Raw genomic sequence first — 22,698 nt, forward strand, 5'->3', positions numbered from 1 at the left:
TTAATGACTTAGATGAGGGGATTGAAGGATGGGTCAGCAAGTTTGCAGATGACACAAAGGTTGGAGGTGTCGTTGATAGTATAGAGGGCAGTTGTAGGCTGCAACGGGACATTGACAGGATGCAGAGATGGGCTGAGAGGTGGCAGATGGAGTTCAACCTAGATAAATGCGAGGTGATGCATTTTGGAAGGTCGAATTTGAAAGCTGAGTATAGGATTAAGGATAGGATTCTTGGCAGTGTGGAGGAACAGAGGGATCTTGATGTGCAGGTACATAGATCCCTTAAAATGGCCACCCAAGTGGACAGGGTTGTTAAGAAAGCATATGGTGTTTTGGCTTTCATTAACAGGGGGATTGAGTTTAAGAGTCGTGAGACCTTGTTGCAGCTCTATAAAACTTTGGTTAGACCGCACTTGGAATACTGCGTCCAGTTCTGGTCGCCCTATTATAGGAAAGATGTGGATGCTTTGGAGAGGGTTCAAAGGAGGTTTACCAGGATGCTGCCTGGACTGGAGGGCTTATCTTATGAAGGGAGGTTGATTGAGCTCGGACTTTTTTCATTGGAGAAAAGGAGGAGGAGAGGGGACCTAATTGAGGTATACAAGATAATGAGAGCCATAGATAGAGTCGATAGCCAGAGACTATTTCCCAGGGCAGAAATGACTAACACGAGGGGTCATAGTTTTAAGCTAGTTGGAGGAAAGTATAGAGGGGATGTCAGAGGTGGGTTCTTTACACAGAGAGTTGTGAGAGCATGGAATGCGTTGCCAGCAGCAGTTGTGGAAGCGAGGTCATTGGAGATATTTAAGAGACTACTGGACATGCATATGGTCACAGAAATTTGAGGGTGCATACATGAGGATCAGTGGTCGACACAACACTGTGGGCTGAAGGGCCTGTTCTGTGTTGTACTGTTCTATGTTCTACTTGTATATGCTACTACCTTTACCACCAATTTGTATATTACGTCCTAATCTAAGAATGGAAAAAACTGTGACTACTTATCAGAGTTACCAAACAGCTTCCCCCCCTTTCCTTGTAGTAAAGCAAGAAGTAATTCCAACCAGCTATTGGGGTAACCGAGTGAAAATACCTGTAAAATGGAAAGTGAAGTCATATACTGTAGGGAAGATGTAATCTAATGGGTTTGGATGCATGGAGCAGAAGGGGTTAAATCTAACGGTGTGATATGCTAATGAGGCACAGGATGCAGGAAGTGAGGGAACGTCACATGGTCTTGCTGTCTTGAAGAATAATGGTAAGATGTAATTAGATATTATTCTCAATTCAACTGAGCTGGGATTTTTTTTTTCAGTAATCCTTGGGGCTACCGAGAGTGTGGGCTTGGCAATTGTCCAGGCTGGGGCAATGGCAATGTGGACCAACAGCCTCATCTGGCTCCTGGTACTTTCACTTTCCATAAAGGAGTGACAAACTGAGGGGAGACTTGTATGACCGAGCTCCGGCTTCGTTCCGAGCTATCAGCGGGGAGTCGGGTGGCCCCGTCAACACCCCGCTGCACTGAGCAGGCTCGCTCTCCGAGGGTCGGCATTTAGATTCTAAGCAAGAATCTAAATTCTTGTTCCCGAAGTCCGGCGGTAATGTGCTGTTTGAAACCCAATCTCACCTCAACATTGTTTCTGGCACCAGTGATCTAAGTCTTCATCCCCTTGTTATAAGAGGCCTCTAGTTACTGGACTCAGCTTCTCCAACTCTGTCTCCCCTAGTTAGGAGTTGATCGTGAATTTAACTCCCTCTCTTCAGCCCCAACCTGTAAGGCCATGAACGCGATGTTGGAAGCTGGGATTAGATTACTTACAGTGTGGAAACAGGCCCTTCGGCCCAACAAGTCCACCCTGACCCGCCGAAGCACAACCCACCCATACCCCTACATTTACCCCTTTTACCTAACACTACAGGCAATTTAGCATGGCCAATTCACCTGACCCGCACATCTTTGGACTGTGGGAGGAAACCGGAGCACCCGGAGGAAACCCACACAGACACGGGGAGAATGTGCAAACTCCACACAGTCAGTCGCCTGAGTCGGGAATTGAACCCGGGTCTCTGGCGCTGTGAGGCAGCAGTGCTAACCACTGTGCCACCGTGCGGGATGAAAATGGTCAGCCAGTTTTGTTTTGGGATGGTGCAGATACGGTGAACCGAATGGTCTGTTTTTGTGCTGAAAATGTTTAGTTCCTATCCACTTCGTAAGAGTTGAGTAATTTGAATGTCCCTACCCTGTTCTAAGAAGAATAGTTCTCGCGTTTCTACATAACTGAGTGCTCTCATTCCTGGAAACCAGATTCTGGATTAGTGGTGCTGGAAGAGCACAGCAATTCAGGCAGCATCCGAGGACAGGCAAAATCGACATTTCGGGCAAAAGCCCTTCATCTCATTCCTGCTCCAGTCTGGAGCTCACTAGATGGGTCTGGACAGAGCAGATAGGGAAGAAGTGTTCCTATTAGTGGAAGGTACAAGAACCAACAGGAATGTGGGTTAAGGTGGATGGCAAAACAATCAAAGGCAAAGTGAGGGAAAATGTTTTTGTGTGGTGTTTGGCTGTGGAATACCCAGTTGGAGAGTGCAGATTCAACTATGGCTTTCAAAAGGGAATTAGATTATTAGCTGAAGAGAAAAAGAATTGTAGAGGTAAGGAGAAAAGGTAGTGGACTGACACTGGGTGCAATGCTATTGGAGAGTAGTAGGTATAAAGAACATGGGCTGAATAGCTCCTTTCTGGGTTGTGCACAGGTCGATGATTCTGTAATCCAGCTGAGTCCTCACCAGTGTCTCCTAGATGTAGAGTGACACCCTTACTTTTGCATGCTTTTGCTCTAGTCATAAAAAGCGACGTTTAAATATGCTCTGTTAGTAACCTAAATTGTACTGCTACCTTTCAAATACCTGCACACATGAATCTTTAGATTTCTTTGCATCCTTTCAAAGATGGGTCTCATTATCTGATTTTTGGAATAGGAAATACTGGCTTTATGCAATAGACTGGAAGAAATCTGTGGGGGAAGAAACAGGTCAAGAACCTATCATCAGAACTGGAAGGAGTTGATGATTGCAAATTTCATAAACTGGTGCAGGAAAAAGGAGAGGAAGGAAAAATATGAAAGGGTAGGTCTGTGATCGATTGGAATTACAGAAGAGATTAAATGACAAAGATGATGGGGTGTTTCGTTGGCCTGTGGCAATGGGATTAAAGGCAAAGGGTGTACGTCTTTTGGACTGGACCCCTGATGTCATTGTACTACAGATCTCTTTCATCAGCAACATGAAATTGATTAGCTGCAGAGACATTACTGACTGATCATGTTGTTAAAGAGACAATGGTCAGGTATTTTCTGACCTTTTCTTAATTTTACAAATAGTGCACAGGGATGTGCAGAGGCACCTAGTCGCATCTATTCAAATGTGGGATGATCTGAGCAGTTACAGAGTCATTGAAGGAACTGGCGGCCAGTCTGTGGCACTGTCTATGTATTGAAGAAAAGAAGTTGCCAAGTTTGGAATTGGTAACAAATGTGGGGGCCTCAGGAGAAGGCCCCCAGTATCTATTAACTATTTGATTTACTTTGTGCTCTCAAAGTGCTGAAGGTGTTGGCTGCTGTAAACGCTGTTAGGTGATATGATTAGTTTCTCTTGAGTCAAATCACACACTGGTGTGGTTCACCTGGGCCCTGATGTAGAGGCATAGAGTTTTTACAGATGAAAATACTCCCTCAGCTTATCTACAATTGCAGCCCTCATCTGTGTTTCTTCTGTCTCCAGGCACACTCATTATTCCAGTTGGACTAAAAACTTGTGTATGTTACATACTTGCAGGCCGTGTGTATGTGCTCTGTTGCACCCGAAAGTTGATCACTCCAGCAGTGAGACCGTGGGTGGAATCTGAGCCTGAGGCAGGGCACTTGTGTGTACTGTTTAATTGATTCTGTGATTGAATATTTTGTTTCACTGGACAGTGAAGAGCTCCTGCTTCTTGGATGCTGCCTGTCTGGCTGTGCTTTTCCAATACTGTTTTTTGACTTCACTGGGCAATGCATGAATACTTGCAGCAAGGATTACGACCCTGTTATTCTTTCATCCATCAATTTAGTTTCCTGAACTTTTGAGTCCACTGTCACAAGCTGAAGCTAATTGTTAGCAACTTTACCCTATTGGATTTTGAGCTGTACTTCCTGGCTGGACAAGTGTTTAATTGCCCATCTCTAATTGTCCTTTAGAAGGTGGGAGTGAAGTGCTTTTGTGATCTGCTGCAATCTCTTTGCTATAGGTACCCCCACAATGGCACCAGGGAGGGAATTCCAGAATTTTGACTCAACATTAAAAAACAGTTATTTTTCCAAGTAGGATAGTGAGTGGCTTAGAGGGGGACTTGCTGATGGTAGTGTTCCCATGTATCTGAATCCCTTGTCCTTCGAGATGAAAGTGATCATAGCTTTGGAAGGTGCTGTCTAATTTCTGCAAGGTGTAATGATGATATACACTGCTTCTACTGAGTGCTAGTCATGGAGCAAGTGAATGTTTGTTTGAGGATGTGGTACCATTCAAGTGGGCTGCTTTATCTTGGATTGTGTCAAACATCTTGTGTTGTTAAGCTGCAGTCATCCAGGCAAGTGGGGAATATTCCATCACACTCCTGACTTGTGCCTTGCAGATGGCGGACATGCTTTGGAGAGTCAGGAGGTGAGTTGCTTACTGTAATATTCCCAGACTCTGACCAGCTCTTGTAGCCACTGTATTGATATGGCTAGTCCAGTTCACTTTCTGATAAGTGGTACCCCTGAGGATGTTGACAGTGGTTGGTTGGTTTCAATTACGAAGATTGATTCAATGACATAAGCCTGAGACTGTGTGCAAATATCTCCAAAATATTTTGTCCCTATACTCCCTCAGCTTATCTGCAATTGCAGCCCTCATCTGTGTTTCTTCAATCTCCAGACTCCACTATTCTAATACTGTCCTGATAAACCTCTTCTTCATAAACATCATCTCACCCAAAACTCTGCCTGTTTCTTAAATCATACCAACACCATCCTTAACTGACTCCCAGTCCAGCATTGCTGCAATTTTTAAATTCATGCCTTGTTTTCAAATCCCTCTGTGACTTCCTCTCTCCCTCCCTTCAACTCTGAACCTTTTGCCCTGTATGATCCCCACAACCCTTTCAGAACTTGAGTTCCTCTGACTCTCCTCTTGCCTATCCCCAATTTTCTTTGCCCTGGTGATCGTGCCTTCAGCTGCTCATCACAAATGTCTGGATTGTCCTCCCTAAACCTCTCCACGCCACTCGCACTCCTTTTGTCATAGAGTCATGGAGATGTACAGCACGGAAACAGACCCTTCGGTCCAACTCGTCCATGCTTACTTTACCCCCTTGAAACATCTTTGCCCAAGCTTTCTGTTCGCTGCCCTAATACCTTTAGCTCAGTGTCAAATTTTGTTTCACATTGTGATGAAGCAGGGTATTGAAGGAGGTGTTTGGTACATTTGCCTTCATTGGTCAGTACATTCAGTTGACGTGTTGGGAAGACACGTTTGCGCCTGTACAGGACATTGTGAAGCAACTTTTGGAAGACTGCATTCACTTCTGGAATCCCTGATCGAGGAAAGATGTGAAATTTGAAAGGGTGCAGAAAAGACTTGCAAGCATGTTGCCAGTATTTGACGGTTATGAGCTACAATGTGAGGCTGAATAGACTGGGGCAAGATTTCCTGGACCTTTTGGAGGCTGAAGGGTGACCTTATAGAGGATTATAAAATCATGAGGGACATGGATAGAGTGAATAGCCAAGGTCGTTTCCCTGGGATAGGGGATCCCAAAACTAGAGGACATAGGTTAAACAAGAGAGGGGAAAGATTTAAGAGACCTAAGGGGCAGTTTTTTTTCTTGCAGAGGGTGGTGAGTGTATGGAATGAGCTGCCAGAGGAAGTGGTGAATTTTGGTACAACAACAACATTTAAATGGATGCACACGTTGAATAGGAAGGGTTTAGATGGATTTAGGCGAAACGCTGGCAAATGGGATTAAAATAAATTAGGATACTGGTCAGCATGGATGAGTTGGACCAAAGGTTTCGTTTCAGTGCTGTACAACTAGATGTTTTGCTGTGTTAGAGGTCATAATATATTCCAGTCACTATAACAACAGCTTGGACTTATAATGGAAGAGATGCTGGTGATGGCAAGCCCAGAATTTGTTTAAAGACTGGAGCAACAAGACAATAGTTCCTGTAGGAACAAGATAGTAGGTAACACAGGGATCCTGTTGAGACTTAACGGAGAATTGACCTGCTAGTTTGACATCATGATCTGTCTTTCCTTTGTTTCCCCATGCTGTTCATTTTCAATTTTTCTTTTTGTTTTAAAGCGATGGAAACCACACCTACGTCGAGTCTGGTGTCTGAGGAATTTGATTGTGGAGTTTGCAGCAAGCAGCTGGATAGACCCAAGCTGCTACCGTGTCTTCACAGCATTTGCCAGGAGTGCCTGCAGTCTGAGAAGACAGACCCAGTTGCTGCTACCTGTCCTGTGTGCAGTGCCCCAATGGACGAGGATGTCACTAAGGCACGGGACAACACGTTCGCTGCAGACCTGCTGAGCAAGCTGCAGTTGCAGAAGAGGATAAGAATGGGGCTGGACATCTGGTGCAGCCTGTGCCAGGCCTGTAAGGATGATAGGCCAGCCACCTCCCTATGTTTTGAGTGTGACCGTTTCTTGTGCCTGAGGTGCTGCCATTCTCACCAGCTGCTAACAGAAAGGTACGGACACCTGGTGAAGACTCTGGATGATCTGAAGGCACTTGGCTGTGAAGACTTTGTGACTTTTGCGAGGAAGGGGAAACAGACCACTTGTCCAGATCACAAGGAACAGAATGTGAGGTAAGAATATCCAGCTGGATGATCCCAATGATTATGTCCCACCTCCTTTACACCCTAGCCTTTAGGTCTTGTGTTATGCACGATCCTTCATTGAGAAGATAGGGCTGCCGTTGCAGCTTTCTTTAATATATCATATTTTGACCTGTTAAAGGTATATTCTTCAGTGACTATGCAAGTGAAAATGGCTGTGCAGTGCCTGAGGTGAAGACCTCCTCAACCATTCACTAAAGTAGCAAGGAATATAAGCAGTATATATTAATCAGTCAAAAACAGGATGAATAGGATTATATTACTGATGTATTATAAAGTAATAAGGTTACTGACAGTTGATAAGTCATGAGCTAGATTTAGTTAAGTTATGTATGAACATTATAACAGCAAGAGTAATATGACCAATTTATGTTTGAAAGGTAGAAACAGCTACAAACATTCAAGACTTAGGAAAGGTTGTTTAAATGGAACTGTCCATAATAAACTGAGCATATCTGTAAATGGATGATCGGCAGATGTTCCAAAAGTTGCCATAAATTTAATGGACTGCAGAGCCAATCCATATCCTAGAGGGCAAGAGTTTTGCTTTGCACAAAGTGACAACCAGAGTAAATGAAACCAGATAAGAGACAAGATGGAGCTGGAAGAGACTGAAGTGCAAATGAAAAGCCCTGAAGACTCAGGCAGTCGGAAGAGATACCTAGAACAGCAATGGGTGACAAAATACGTTGTGATCATGTCACTGGAGGTCCAGTTAACACTCCCAATTCCTGCCCGTGTTGTTAATGGACATACGAAAGTGGTGGACGTGGAGGAATAGAATTAACTGGAGCATCAGTAAGTATGGAGTTTGTGGATGGTATGGTAACTGGTCGCTTCATTGTTAGTGCAGAAAGAAGTTACAGGAAGGTGTCAATGAACTGGTCAAATAACTGGCGAATGAAAATAAACTCTGAGAAAATGAGAATGCGTTGGGGAAATGCAAGGAGAGCAAAGGAGTAGAAAGTAACTATTAGTCTGCTGAGAAGTGTAGAGGAACAATAGAAAGGATATGCAAGAGATTCACAAGGATGCTGCCAAGTGTGGAGAAAGATCAGCAAGACTAGAGTTATTTTCTTTGGAACAGACCAGGCAGAAAGGAGGATTTAGTTGAGGTGCATAAGATTATCAAGTGCTCAAGTAGAGTGGAGAGAAAAACCGATCTCTGTTATCAGGGAGGTCAGTAACCTGGGGAGTGTATTTGAAGTAATTGGTTGAAGATCTAAGGAAACTTGAAGAATTTTCACCAAGGCGTTGCAACTGGGGAGGCGGAGGCTGAGGGGAGACTTGATAGTGACAAGATGCATAGATAGAGTTGACAGTCAGAGTCGTCTTCCCAGAGTTGGCATGTCTAACAGCAGGGGTCGTGCATTTAAGGTGAGAGGGGAAGTTTAAAGGAGATGTGAAGGGCAAGGTTTTTTTAACACCGTATGATAGGAGTCTGGAGCACGCTGTCAGGGGTGGTGGTGGAGGCAGATACGGTAGGGGCATTAGGATGATTTCTGACGGGAGTGTCAAATTTCTAAGTCACGTTGGTACTAAAAAGGAAGAGATGGTGTGCGTCTTAAATTTAAGGTAGGTATGCCCCTGGGATCTATCCCAGAATACTGAGGGAAGCAAGAGAATAAATTGCTGAAGCATTGACAGACATCTTTGTCTCCTCTTTGGCTACAGGTGAGGTCTCAGGTTTGGAGAATAACTAATATTGTCCCATTGTTTAAAAAGGGTAACAGGGATAATCCAGGAAATTGCATGTCTGTGAGCCTCACATCAGTGGCAGGGAAATTATTGGAAAAGATTCTCAGGGACAGGATCACAAGCATTTAGAAGTAAATGGGCTGACTAGCGATAAACAGCATGGTTTTGTGCGAGGGAGGTCATGCATCACTAAGTTGATCAAGTTTTTTTCAGGAGGTGATGAAGATGATTCAGGGAAAAGTGATTGTTGTCAACATGGACTTCAATAAAGCCTTTGACCAGGTCCCTCATGGCAGACTGGTACGAAAGGTGAAGTCACATGGGGTGAACTTGCAAGATGGATACAGAACAGGCTTTGTCATAGGAAACAGGGTAGGGATGGAAGGATGCTTTTTGAAATGGAGGGCTGTGACTAGTGGTGTTCCACAGGGATCAATGCTGGGGCTCTGCTTTTCATGATCTGCATAAATGACTTTGAGGAAAATGTCGCTGGTCTAATTAGTGAGGAGGATTGTCAGAGGATACAGCAGGATATAAATCAGTTGGAGCCATGGACAGAAAAATGGCAGATGGAGTATAATTTGGACAAATAGATGAGGCATTTTGGAAGTCAAGTACAGGTGGAAATTATACAGTGAATGGCAGACTCCTTCGGAGTATTGATATGCAGAGGGATCTGGGTGTCCAGGTCCACAGATCACCTGAAGGCGGCAGTGCAGATGGAAGGGATTAGTTTAATATGGTGTCATGTTTGGCACAACACTGGGCTGAAGGACCTATTCAAGTCCTTCACAGTTCTTTGTTGTATGGTCATGTTCTGGAACTCTGCCTGGAAGGGTGGGAGAAGGCAGAAACCCACACTGCAGTTAAAATACACTTGGATTGATTCTTGAAGCTGCATAACATGAAGTCTGTGTTCAGCCAGGAAGCACAATTCAAGATAGTTCTCTGACCATTACAAGTGTGCTAGGATGAAAAGCAAATATCTCCGTATGAGGGTCAGTAATAACTTTTGCTTTAGACACCTCCTGTAGAGGATGTTTTAATCTGCTAAGATTGTTGTTATGCAGTTGTTGGTGCACCTCTGTTTCAACATCGCAGCCTTCTGTGTGTGACTGTCTTTTCAGGTTTTTCTGCAAGACATGTTCCATGAGTATTTGCTGCAATTGCCTACTACTTTATCACATCTCTCCAGAACACTGTTACCATGACATTAAGCAGGAAGTCATTTTGAAGAAGGAGGAGTTGAAACAAATGGTGGAAGCAATCCAAGAAAACCACAATAAATTCACTGAAGCCAACGCACAACTGAAATGCCTGCAAGAAAGCCTGGACATTATGAAAAATAATACAGAAGCATTAATAAGGCAGAAGGCTTCTGCCACTATTCAAGAGATTAATAGGCAAGGCGATGCACTGCTGGAAGAGCTAGAGAGCGAGTGCAGTTCCGTGGTGAGGGGATTGACCAACAGTCTGAACAAAACAGAACAAATAATTAAACGATTGGGAGCAGGGAAAGTGCAGGCGGAAAACCTGCTGAAGTTTGGTAGCAGTGAGGAAATGATGATGATGTACAATACAATCAAGTCAGCACTGACAGCTATTGTCGTTGAGACATTAGAGGACATAAGGAAGGAAGACACTTGGATGGAGTTTGTAGAATGCACGTCAGAAACGGAGAATCTATTGGGAACCCTCATGACCAAAAAAGGTAACTGATACTTAATAAGGATAGAGAATGTTACTTTGCATTTGACCCTGTGCTGGAGCTGCAAATGGGAATATTTAATGGGGACAGTGTAGAGGAGACTTCATTCTGTATCTAACCTTGTGCCTACCTACTCTGGGGGTGTTTGATTGGGGGTAGAGTAGATGGAATTTTAGTTTGTATCTAACCCTGTGCTTATCTTTTGTGTGAGTATTTGTTGCGGACAGTGTAGTGGGAGCTTTAACTGTATGTAATCCTGTTCTGTACCCATACTTGGTATTTGGTGTTGTAATGGATTAATATGCTCTCAAGCATGAAGCTTTCCTATGAAACTTACTTAAAGGAGCTGTGAGATATTGTGTTATAGGCTATCTTTATTAACTCATCAGCTCACTATCTTCTTTAATACTGGCTTCCTGTTCACTAATTCATGTCCCTTTACTAATCCTTTATTTGCTATAACACTGTTTCGTTCGTTCATAATACTGCGGTTCTGTAGTATATTTTACTATTGCAAGATGGACGAAAATTAAAGCAATACTTCCCAACCCATTACTGCTCATTCACACCTTCAACCCCTATAAGACCTATTTACATCAAAAACAGCCTCTGAATAAATGTCAAAGATTACTAATCTATTCAGAACAATACCATTCTTGCCATCACGTCTCCATGACCTCCCCAAAACTATGGAAAGATTATAATATTAATCAGCCCTTACCTACCGTGTCTCAGACCTGAATAGATTACAGAACACCAAACATTTTCCCCAATTAGTATGTACTTGTTCAATACCTTTATATCTGGGCTGTTATCCCTTTTAAGAAAGTAGCTGTCAAATCAGCCCTAGCCTGAAATTGCATGAATGAATGAACCTGTCATTAGCAAATAGTAAACAAATCTCTCAACCCAGCTTGCAGCAATCTGTACAATATCCTTTGTTCTTTTATTAAGTACAAGTACAGTTTCTAACTTAGTAAAATATGCGAGGCCTATATGCTTTAATATTTACTAACTTAAAAGACAAAAGGTCCAAAACCTCTTAATGAGGCAAGCAAACCAGACAAACACTGTTAATTCTATCAGGAGTAGCAGCCAGCACTTAGCACATAAAGATGTACAGTACGGAAACAGACCCTTTGGTCCAACTTGTCCATGCCAACCCAGATATCCTAATATTGTTGTAACTGTACCAGTCTCCACCACTTCCTCTGGCAGCTCATTCCATACACGCACCACCATCTATGTGAAAAAGTTGCTTCTTGGGTCCCTTTTTAGATTTTCCTCTCTTCACCCCGAAACCTAGGTCCTCTACTTCTGGACTCCCCCACCCCAGGGAAAAGACCTTGTCTATTTATCCTATCCATGCCCCTCATGATTTTATAAACCTCTATAAGATCACCCCTCCACCTCCGACATTCCAAGGAAAACAGCAATTGCCTATTCAGCCTCTCTCTCTACCTCAAATGCTCCAACTCTAGTAGCAGCCTTTTCTGAACCCTTTCAAGTTTCACAACATCCTTCCAATAGGAGGGAGACCAAAACTCCATGCAATATTTCAAAAGTGGACTAACCAATGTTTTATACAGCCGCAACATGACTTCCCAACTCCTATACTCTGACCAATAAAGAAAGCATACCAAACGCCACTTTCACTATCCTATCTACCTGCGACTCCACTTTCAAGGAGCTATGAACCTGCACCCCAAGGTCTCTTTGTTCAGCAACACTCCCTAGGACCTTACCATTAAGTGTATAAGTCCTGTCCTGATTTGCCTTTCTAAAATGCAGCACCTCATATTTGTTTTAACCCACCTTCTATCTCCCAGGACAGAAGCCCCTCAAACCTTTGTTTTATCTATAGTACACAATGACCACCATAGTAATGGAATTTTATGTAAGAACTATATTTCGGGATTCTACTGCCACCTCAAACTTGCACTACTTGTGGTTCCCTAACAAAAGAGGCTATTTTCGCCACAAGATCCTTCAGAACACAGCTCCAACTTTGAGGAGCCTCGTTGACATTTATCCAATCGCTCTTCAGAAATGTGAAGTTTGATGCATTATCCTCTGACTGAAAACTCATCTCTGTAACACCTCCATCTGATTGCTCCTGTTTTGGTTTCAGAACCAAGTGAAAGAGCTGATGATTCTGAAGTTGAGGATGTGCTGCTGGTAAGTGCTACGTAGGTGGAAATGGCTGCTGGGTGGAACCTTTTTGAAGTTGGCTACTTAGGCAGTATGGGATACCCAATTCTGTGGTGTTCATATAATCAGCAGGCTAAAGGAATGGGATAGGATAGAAACAAGGAGCAGGAGGAGGCCATTTAACCCTTCGAATGGTTTGCATTCCAATGTGATCACAGCTGATCCTCTATCTCAATGTCATATTCGCACTTTCTCTCTCTATGCCAATTTGCCTTTAACGTCTAAACACTTTTTAATCTCTCTCTTGAATATACACAGTTACCCATCTCCACATCCTTCTGTGATAGTGAATTTCACAGGTTCACCAGCTTCTGAATGAAGAAATGTTCCCTCCTCTCATTCCTAATTGGCCTACCCTGTATCCTGAGGTTGTGTTCCTTGGTTTAGACTCCCCAGCCAAGGAAAACACCCTCCCTGCATCTAGTCTGTCTAGCTCTGTTACACTGATATGTGGTTCAAACCAGTTCCCCCTCATTCTTCTAAACTTCAGTGAATACAGACCCTGTCAAACATCTGCTGCAATCCTTTTATCACAAGCATATCCTCCTGAGACCAAAATCGTGCACAATACCATCTCTATGACTCCAGGTGTGGTCTCCACAAAGCCCAGTGTGACTGCAGTAAGATGTCCCTACTTCTGAACTCCAATTCACTTGCAATGAGGACCAACATGCTATTTGTATTCTTAATTACTGCTGCACCTTACATTGACTGGTGTATGTCACACTTCCCAATATATTGGTATTTAAATAGCACTCTACCTTTCTGTATTTCACACCAAAGTGTAAACCTCACATTTATCCGCATTATGCTGCGTTAGCCACTTAACTGATTTAGATCACCCTGAAGATTCCTTGCATCCTCTTCACAATCCAAATCCCAGCTAGTTTTGTGTGTTAGCAAACTTGTGGATATCTGTCCCTCTCTGATGAAGGGTTTATGCCCGAAATATCCATTCTCCTCCTTGGATGCTGCCTGACCTGTTGTGCTTATAGATTAGATTACTTAGTGTGGAAACAGGCCCTTCGGCCCAACAAGTCCACACCGATCCTCCGAAGAGCAACCCAAGACCTATTTCCCCTACATTTACCCCTTCAGCTAACACTATGGGCAATTTAGCTTGGCCAATTCACCTAACCTGCATGTTTTTGGACTGTGGGAGGAAACCGGAGCACCCGGAGGAAACCCACGCAGACACTGGGAGAATGTGCAAACTCCACACACAGTTGCCTGAGTTGGGAATTGAACCCGGGTCTCTGGCGCTGTGAGGCAGCAGTGCTAACCACTTTTCCAGCACCGCACTCTCAACACTGGCTATACCAGTGTTTATTGTCCAATCCTAAAATTAAGCATCAACCACAGTGCTGTGGGTCTGGAGTCATATATAGGCCAGGCCAGGTAAGGATGGCAGTTTCCTTCCCTGAAGGACATGAGTGAGCCACACAAGTTCTTTTTTCATGACAATCGACAATGGTCTCATGGTCATCATTAGAGTTTTAATTCCAGCTTTTTATTGAATTCAAATTTCACCGTCTTCCATGAGAGGTAGGATTTGAACCCGGGTCCCCAGACCATTGCCCAGGTATCTGGAATAACAGTGCAGTGATAATACTACAAGACCATTGCCTTCCCCACCATAATGCATCCTTGCGTGAATTCTCTGAGCTGCGATAGTAAGTGAAGAAGCTTCGATGTTCCTTCTATTACACGACTAATTAGGAATCTCGCCACGGTTCTCCAGTTTTACTCTACATTGGCTTTACCACCACAAAGGAGCAGGCTAGTGCCTTTATAACATTCCGGCCTCAGGAGAGAGGGCTCTTGACAGTGATTCCAATAGTACCTGTAGAATGTTTTACTGTTGTCCTGTTACCAGGACTCATTTTCAAGTCATGACCAGGACAGATCTTCAACAGAAGAGAGCCCAGCTAACCTGATCCGCCCAGCCAACTTCCTGATCCGTCCAGGAGCTGAAGGGATGCTCAGAGCAACCGCTAGCAGCACCGATGAGTTTGAGTTTGAGAATGTGATGTCGCCAAACAGTAAGTATCTTTTTTTTTTAACATCCTTGTAAACCACAGGTCTGGCCTACATTGGGGTATTATTTATGAATGTAAAGAATGTAGGAGTAGGCCACTCAGCCCTTTGAGCCTGTTCTGCCATTCAGGTGAGATTCTGGCTGCTTTTGTATTTAACACCATATTCCTGCTGTAGCCACATTATTCTTGAAGTTTTTAATGTTAGAAATCTATGACCTTCCATGTCCCTCCGTGTGATAGCGAATTCCAAAGATTCCCCTCCCTCCAGTCAAGTTCTTCCTCATCTCAGTTTTAAACGGTTTTCCCTTTATTCTGCAAGAGTCTCTCAGTCAGGTGAAACATCCTTCTTATATTGACCTTGTCGATCCCTGCAAGAACGTTGGATGTTTTGAATGAGATCCTCTCCTTCAGAACTCTGGAGATGATAAGCCCTAGAATTCCCTGCTCATGAGGGTATTGGGACAGAAACAATAGATACTTTTAAAAAGAAATTGGATGGGCACTTGAAACAAATAAAAGGAGGAAGCAGGTTCAGTAGGAACTATCGTAAGGGAGCATTTGAAAGGGAACATCTGCAGGGTAATGAGGAAGGACTGGGATGGATTGAATCACCCTTTTCAAGTGCTGATTCAGGCACAGTGGGGCTGCTCTTGTGCTATACACAGCCTACCCCATATCTTCACACTATGTAGGACTGAGATCAGAGATTTCTTCACCCAGAGAGTGGTGAGCCCGTAAAGTTCTCTGCTGCGGTAAGCAGTTGAGGCCAAATCAGAAGGAAAAGGTTAAAGGTTATAGCTTTTAGGACTAAAGGGATCAAAGGGTATGGGGAGAAAGGAGGATTGGGGGGCTGAGTTAAATGATCAGCCAAGATCAGGGTGAATGGTCTATCCCCAGTCTCTCTGTTTCTGTGTTTATTTGTATAATTTAATGATTTTTCTCGTGTACCCTGGTCTGCTCCTTCCTTGGGTTCACACGCCCTAAGAACTGTGTCACCTTCAAAACATAAAATCTTCTCAGGTTGATAGGAAGGAGGCCGTGTTTAATTCAGGCTGGTGCCAGTGTGTGCTGACCCTAGTAAAGTTTCATGGCCTGGTTCACTGACAGACACCTGGTGGCTGCTCAGGCAAAGCAGCAGCATAATGCTGTGCAATAGCCTGGCTGAAGGACCTCTGCCCGAAGGTGGGAAATATTTTAGGATGGATTTCCCTCCCTTTTAGGTGGCCTCGTTTACTTGTACTGAGTGAGGATTTGCTCTGGCTCCCCTGTGCCATCTCGGCTAAGTGGAAGACTTTAGCACATTTAGATTTCTCTGTTAAGTCACTGAGAAATCTGAGTGATTCCTGCCCCGGGTGTCTAGTTGAATCTTGCTCTTTCTCTGATCCATCTCCATTCCTATCCTTTACGTGGACAGGAAAGCCATCTCCATATCCATTTTAAGGGTGAGATCTTAACTTCAGTATGTTTCCCATTGGGGGTCAGGTTCTGATACAGGGTCAGACCTGGCTCCTGTTTCCTGCCTCTGTGTCAAAGATCCAGGCCAAGGCATTTCGATTCATTTGTGCAAAAATAACTATTCACCCTGTCACCCACATTAGAAACAGCTTTCCTCCACTCTGTCAAAACTTCTCATGATTTTGAACATCCCTAAACCCTTGTCATGAATCAAAACCAATCCCAGTCTGTCTCGACGGAGCTGAATTCCGTAATTCCTCCACCATTTATTAAACTGTCTCCAAGGCTGTGACAGTCTTCTGAAATAACCATGCCCAAAAATGAACACCATCTTCATCAAAGAGCTCAATCAAATGTGCCAACCTGATTTTCCTGTTTTAAGGAAAAAAGATCCTTAGTTTAAATACTGACTCCATATACTTCCAACTGGCAATTTATTTGTCACAGGTTTTAAAAAAAAAAAATTGTTCATGGGATATGTGTTGCTGGTCATCTCTAATTTCAATTCCGAAGTGGTGGTGACTTTCACGAATCATTGCTGTCCATTTGGTGTAGGTTTACCCACAATGCTGTTAGGGAGAGAGTTCCACATTCTGGACCCAGCAACAGTGAAGGCGATCTATTTCAAAGTTGGGCTAGTGTGCGACTTGGAGGGGAGCTTGGCAGTGTTGCTAAGTGTCTGCTGGCTTTATAATCGAGGCCACAGGTTTGGAGGGAGCTGTTAAAGAAGATTTACAGAGAAACAGAATAATTTGCTCGGTTTGGGTTCTGCCAGGTCCACTCCCCTCATGTAAAAGCAAAATACTGTGGATGTTGGAAATCTGGAATAAATACAGAAAGCGCTGGGGAAACCCAGCGTTTCTGGTAGCATCTGTGAAGAGCGAGGAAAAACACAATTACTATTTCAAGTCTAGAATGACTTCTGTGTGGAACTGCTTCTAGCCAAGATTCTACACTCAGCACTTGTAGTTATAGATTGTTGTGTACGCTTCAGCCGTATTCTTTGCTCTCATGTGCTAGGCTCCCCCATTATTGAGGATGGAGATATTTGTGAAACCACCTCCAGTGAGCTATTTAATTGTCCTCCATCATTCATGACTAGATGTGACAGGACTGCAGAGCTTAGATCTGATCTGTTGGTTGTAGGATTGCTTAGTCCTGTCTGTCACTTGCTGCTTATGCTGTATGGCACACACATTGTCCCAGGTATGCCTGTGCTGCTCCTGGCATGCCCTCGAGTTCTGTTTCTTGAACCAGGTTGACCACCTAGGTTGATGGTAATGGGGGATAGAGAATCGTAGAGTCATACAGTATGGAAGCAGACCCATCGGTTCCAACTAGTCCTCGCACCGACCATGCTCCCAAACTAAACCAGTGCCACCTGCCTGTGTTTGATCCATATCCCTCAAAATCTTTCCTACCTGAGAATGTATCCAAATATCTTTTAAATGTTGTAACTGTACCTGCATCCACCACTTCCTCTGGTGGTTCATTCCACACATAAACCACTCCATGTAAAAGAGTTGTTCCTCATGTCCTTTTTAAAATTTTTCTCCTCTCACCTTTAAAAATGTGTCCTAGTTTTCAACTCTCCCACCTTAGGGAACAGACCTTGTCTATTTAGCCTATTCATGCCCCTCGTGATTTTATAAACGTCCATACTGTCACCCCTCAGCCTAGTTTTATAATTTAAACCCTCCCTTCCTGGCAACATCCTGGTGAATCTCTGAACCCTCTCCAATTTAATAATTTCCTTCCTATAACAGGGCGACCAGAACCTGCATACAGTACAGCAGAGGAGTCTTCACCAATGTCGTGTACAACCTCAACATGACATCCCAAAACCTATACTCCAAGTATGAGCAATAACCATTAGTGTACTAAATGCCTCCTTAAACATCCAGTCTACATGTGATGCAATTTTCAAAGAATTATGTACCTGAACCCCGGGTGTCTCTATTCTGCAACATCACCAGGGCATCCGATTTTAATTGTATAAGTCCTGCCCTTGTTTGTTTTTTTACCACAATGCCTCACCTCACATTTCCAAACTAATTGGCAAGCCCTGTATAGACTGCTGCTGCACACCATCCACATCGTTTCCCTCCTCCACCGCCTTGGTGTGCCACATGCCACCAGGCGGTGGGCATCCCCAGTGGAGGGCTCTCTAACGTGGGAGTCCTTTCCCTTTGATCTGTTCAAAGTCTGTCCCACTTAACATGATCCAACACAGTGGAAGACGTTCTCCGTGTGAAGGCAGACCTTGCCTCCCCAAGGACTGTGAAGTGGTCACTCTTACTGATGCTGTCACGGACAGATGCATTTGTGGCATTTCCCTTTTTGTTTGGTTCCCTTACTATCTGCTGCAGGACCAATCTGGGAGCCAAGTCTTGGTGGTGGGCTTTGGAATTCCCCATCCAGAATTCATTCTGGAGCCTTGCCACCTGCCATGTTTCCTCCAAGTTGTTCAACATGGAGTAACACTGATTCTTCAGCCAAGGGAGGAAGGTACATGATAATCAGCAGGAGGTTTCCTTGCCCATGTCTGACCTGATATACCAGATTCATGGAATCTGGAGTCAATGTTGAGGACTCCTGACTGTATACCACTTTGCTGTCACCTCTGCCTGGTCTGTCCTGACAGTGGAACAGGATATCTCCAGGGATGGTGATAGTAGTGTCTGAAACATTATAAGGTATGATTCCATGAGTGTGACTGTTTAGCTTGACTCAGCTGTGAGACAGCTCTCCCAGTTTTGGCACAAGCTTCTAGCTAAGAAGGACATTGCAGGGTTTACAGAGCTATGTTTACCGTTGTTGTTTACAGTGCCAAGTTGCCCTCTTCTAGCGATTTGATACAAGTGAATTGACCTGCCAGGCCACTTCAGAGGGCAGTTAAGCATCATCTACATTGTTGTGGGTCTGGAGTCACGTAGGCCAGACCAGGACAGACTTCCATAGGACAACTGACAGTGGTTACAAGGTCACCATCAGTACACATGTCTTCAATCTCTACAAAGGCATTGCTCAAGGCAGCACTTGTAATGAGCTGTTCTTATCTCTTCCTGTAGGCTGTTCGCAAGGTCCACACCCAGGACAGAGTGACTCAATGGACTTTCTCAGACTGCCATTCACAAGTACGGCAGGACAACTGGAGGGGGCAGGAGAGGAAGAGGAGAGATCTGAGCAGACTTTGATTCCAGGTCCTGGCTGCAGTGCATCAGTGTGTCCAAGTGGACGTTCTTTCCCAAGCAAATTCATGGAGAAGCACCAGGTATTAACTTTATCCTTCGAGTGTGCCTCCCTGGAATCCGAGAATAAGCAGCAGAGTCTGACTGTGGGAGGGATTTGTACCACTCAGAATATCATGAAGCCAGTGTCCACTATCTGCAGGGAAAGCTTCACGGTGAGGAAAAAGACTGAACACCCAGTGGCATTCTCTAGGGAACACTGGACGAGGTGGGACTGCAATGGTAGTGTCAGTCCAGAGACCAGGCTATTCTTGTTGAGACACTGGTTCAAATCCTATCATGGCAGCTGGTGAAATTTCATTACAATTAATGAATTGGGAATAAAAAACTAGTCACAAGCTATAATGTATTGATATATAGACCAATCTGGTTCACAAATGTCCTTTGGGGGGAGGGGAAAAAAGAAATCCACATTCCATTACCTGGTCTGGCCTAACATGTGACTCCAAACCCACAGCAATGTGGTTGAATCTGAAATGGCTGAGCAGGACACTCCGTTCAAGGGCAGTTAGGGAAGGGGACCAAATGATAGTCATGTCAGTGATACCCACATCCCCTAAATAAAGGAAATAAAGCACCAAAGCTCTGCAAAACATGGGCCATTGCTGTCAGTTTGGAAAGGATAGGCAGTATTCCTCTGGAATGTGCAGTAACCATGGGCTGCAGTAACTCAGTGACCGTGGACTGTGCATGTACAGCTCATTAGAATTCCAGCCATGGAGACTGGGATCACGTGCCCCCAGATAGTCCGACAAGGTGCCTCCTTCTCAAAGTGGCTGCACCCTCGCCCACACCAGCCAGACAGTGTCTGACAGCAAGAGGGCGGTGCAATTAGTGTCTCACAACCAAGTGTCAGAGATCTGTGGTCTTTCTGCACCCAGTGAGTCACAGTCATGACCTTGCTGAGAAGAGCAATAGTTGTTGCTCGGAGACCACTTCAGCCCGGTTCATGGTTCACAATTAAACCAATCAGCAAGGTCAACCAGAGGGTGAGTATAGATCAGCCCCGTTTTTGTGTGTCCTGAATAATACTGACCCTCTTTGAGGTTACAATGCTGCTTTCTTCTGGTGAGTAAATGGTTCACAAATTGTCAGCTCTGAAAACAGGAAGCACTGCCAATAGTGAGCCTCCACTTGAATGGAGGCTGGGCTGTAGGAGTAGGTGTTGTTCGTCGAAATAGTTCTCACTCATTTCAAGGGAATGTTGCTGGCCATGAAAGATCTTATTGCTGATCTGATGGGGGGATCTTTTCCTGACTTCCACAGCAGGAATCCATTGTCTGTCATGATCTCTGGATGTGTCAAAGCCATTAACACCAGTGTTTTATGTGCGAAGTATAGTTATTGTTGCAGTCAAGTTTTGAATGGAAAACTTTGACAAATAGCCAATGTGATAGTAATCAGAAACTCTGTTTGTGGGACTTTCCTGACATACAAATCTTAGCCTCAAGGAAACCAGAGCTAACCTTCCTGCTTTCCTTTGAAATAGTATCATGGGGTGTTTTGTATCTACTTGAGGGCAAATGGGATCTCAGTTTAGTGTCTGCTCTGTAAGTCTCCTGCAAAACTGTACTGGATCGTCAGTTTTGATTGTGCTTTGGTCTCCAGAGTGGGCCTCGAATTCATGATCTTGAGAGTATCACCATTGAGCCAAGTTGGAGCGTAGTTTCTGTTAATGGACCAGGACTGATTAAGGCAGCTGAATAGAGCCCTGGTCCCTCCACTGGAATTTACTGCACAGCTGAAAGGGGAATGAAGCCTTCTAAATGAGCAATGAGCTGGAAGCACTGGTTAATGAGGTCACAGGTTTTGCCTGACACTGAGCTCATTTTCTTTTCCCACAGAAAGTTCCAGACAAACAGCAGGGCAAACAGTTGTGGTCACCGAAGGATGGAAAAGTGACAAGTGCCAAAAAACAGTGCCTGCACTCTGAACATAATTATAGCGTGAAGTGTGCCTCTGACAGCCAACCTGAGCTTCTGGTCCAGAGCAACGTGGAATGGACCATGCTGAACACTTCCCCTGAAATTGATAAGGATCCCTGGCAACTGCCAGCAGGTTAGGATGCAAAGTGTCTGTTTTATTGTGAGGCAAGGATTGTAAAGCACATTCCACTCGCTGTGAGCTGTCTATACTATGCATATCTTCTAGTGTTCAATACAGAGCTACAAAGGAAGTCCCACAACCACAAGAATTAAGTATCCTAGGCTGATGCAGCATGGGACTAGATTAAGAGTAAAACTACCTTTACTCTCTGAAACTAAAAATAAAGGTCCCTTGATCGATACTGCCCCCATCAAACACTCATGGTACTGCATGGGTTAGATACAAAGAAAAGCTTTCTGTGCAATGTCCCCATCTGCCACACTCAGGCCAATTGTAAAATGAGATTAGATGCAGAGAAAAGCTCCTTCCATACTGTCACCATCAAACCCTCTCAGGACAAGTGCAGAATGGGGTTAGATATAGTGTAGTACTCTGCCTACGTAACTCACAACAAACACTTTGTTGGGAGGTGGCTGATGAGCAGAAATGTGGGGGCATACATATCAATAAAGGATTAGCAGGATATGTTTGTATTTATTTTGGAATGGTGAAGTCTGAGGGGTGGTCTGATTGAGATCTTTACAATGAATTGTTTGGAGAGGAGAGATGTAAAGAAAATGCTTTACTTTGTGAGGAGTAGAATAACTAGTAGCCCTCCAATAGAAGATAGTCACCAAGAAATCCAATCTTTTTGGGACTTTGAAAGAATCTTTACCAAGTGACTTATGAGAGTGTAGAATTTTGTACCATGGGAAATGTTTGAAGTGAATGGTATGAAGATATTTAAGGGGAAGCTAGATCAATGTATGAAGGGGAATAAAAGGTTAAGATGATAGATGAGGAAAAATGGGAGGAGTCAGACATCAGAAAGGACTGGTTAGGCTGGCTTGTTTCTAAACTGTGTATGCTGTGTAGTGTACCATGTAGCTGGAGTGAATAAAACAGAAATTCAGTCACTTGTGGATGTCGTGAGGTTCAACATTTGCACCTGCTAGCTTGCCTCTCGTTGATGTAATATCCTTGCTCATTCATGGGCCCTCATGTGGTGTCTCTCTGCTAGTGCAGTTTCATTCAATGGACAAAATGACTAATACCTTTCCAATCTGTGGAGAGACAAACAGTTAATGTTTCGCATCAGTTGCCCTTAGTCAGAAGTGGCAAAGGTTAGATATTTTACCACTTTTAAGTAAAGTATGATGGGAGGTGGGAACCACCAGATGGAAATTTCTTTGAAATAAAATGACAAAAACAAGTAATGAGGCAAGTACTAGAAACAGAAGAGATGGAAATGGAAATTGTTGCACCACCAAGACTGTTGCCATCAAAAATAGTGGTGGCTCAATGGTTAACACTGCTGCCTCTCAGCG

At 44.0% G+C, this 22,698-nt stretch overlaps 1 protein-coding gene across 6 annotated transcripts in view; it reads left to right on the forward strand.

The window, feature by feature from the left end:
• The first annotated feature begins 1,240 nt into the window (after window positions 1–1,240).
• LOC122562430 (protein PML-like) overlaps window positions 1,241–22,698 on the forward strand; it is a 50,650-nt gene continuing 29,192 nt past the window's right edge. For 3 of the 6 annotated variants that reach the window (XM_088000211.1, XM_088000213.1, XM_088000207.1), the window contains exons 1-7: window positions 1,418–1,598; window positions 6,383–6,893; window positions 9,749–10,332; window positions 12,461–12,507; window positions 14,417–14,582; window positions 19,106–19,308; window positions 21,130–21,343. In XM_088000211.1, the coding sequence (XP_087856337.1) occupies window positions 6,385–6,893; window positions 9,749–10,332; window positions 12,461–12,507; window positions 14,417–14,582; window positions 19,106–19,308; window positions 21,130–21,343 (1,723 nt within the window). In that variant the 5' untranslated portion in view covers window positions 1,418–1,598; window positions 6,383–6,384. Of the gene's footprint in view, window positions 1,259–1,416; window positions 1,599–6,382; window positions 6,894–9,748; window positions 10,333–12,460; window positions 12,508–14,416; window positions 14,583–19,105; window positions 19,309–21,129; window positions 21,344–22,698 lie in introns of those variants that run through there. The other 3 variants (XM_088000209.1, XM_088000210.1, XM_088000208.1) reach the window with 3 other exon arrangements.

This window comes from Chiloscyllium plagiosum, unplaced genomic scaffold (assembly GCF_037043375.1).
Source record: "Chiloscyllium plagiosum isolate Xiang-an unplaced genomic scaffold, Cpla_swu_hap1 HiC_scaffold_24, whole genome shotgun sequence".
NCBI classification, from domain to species: domain Eukaryota; kingdom Metazoa; phylum Chordata; class Chondrichthyes; order Orectolobiformes; family Hemiscylliidae; genus Chiloscyllium; species Chiloscyllium plagiosum.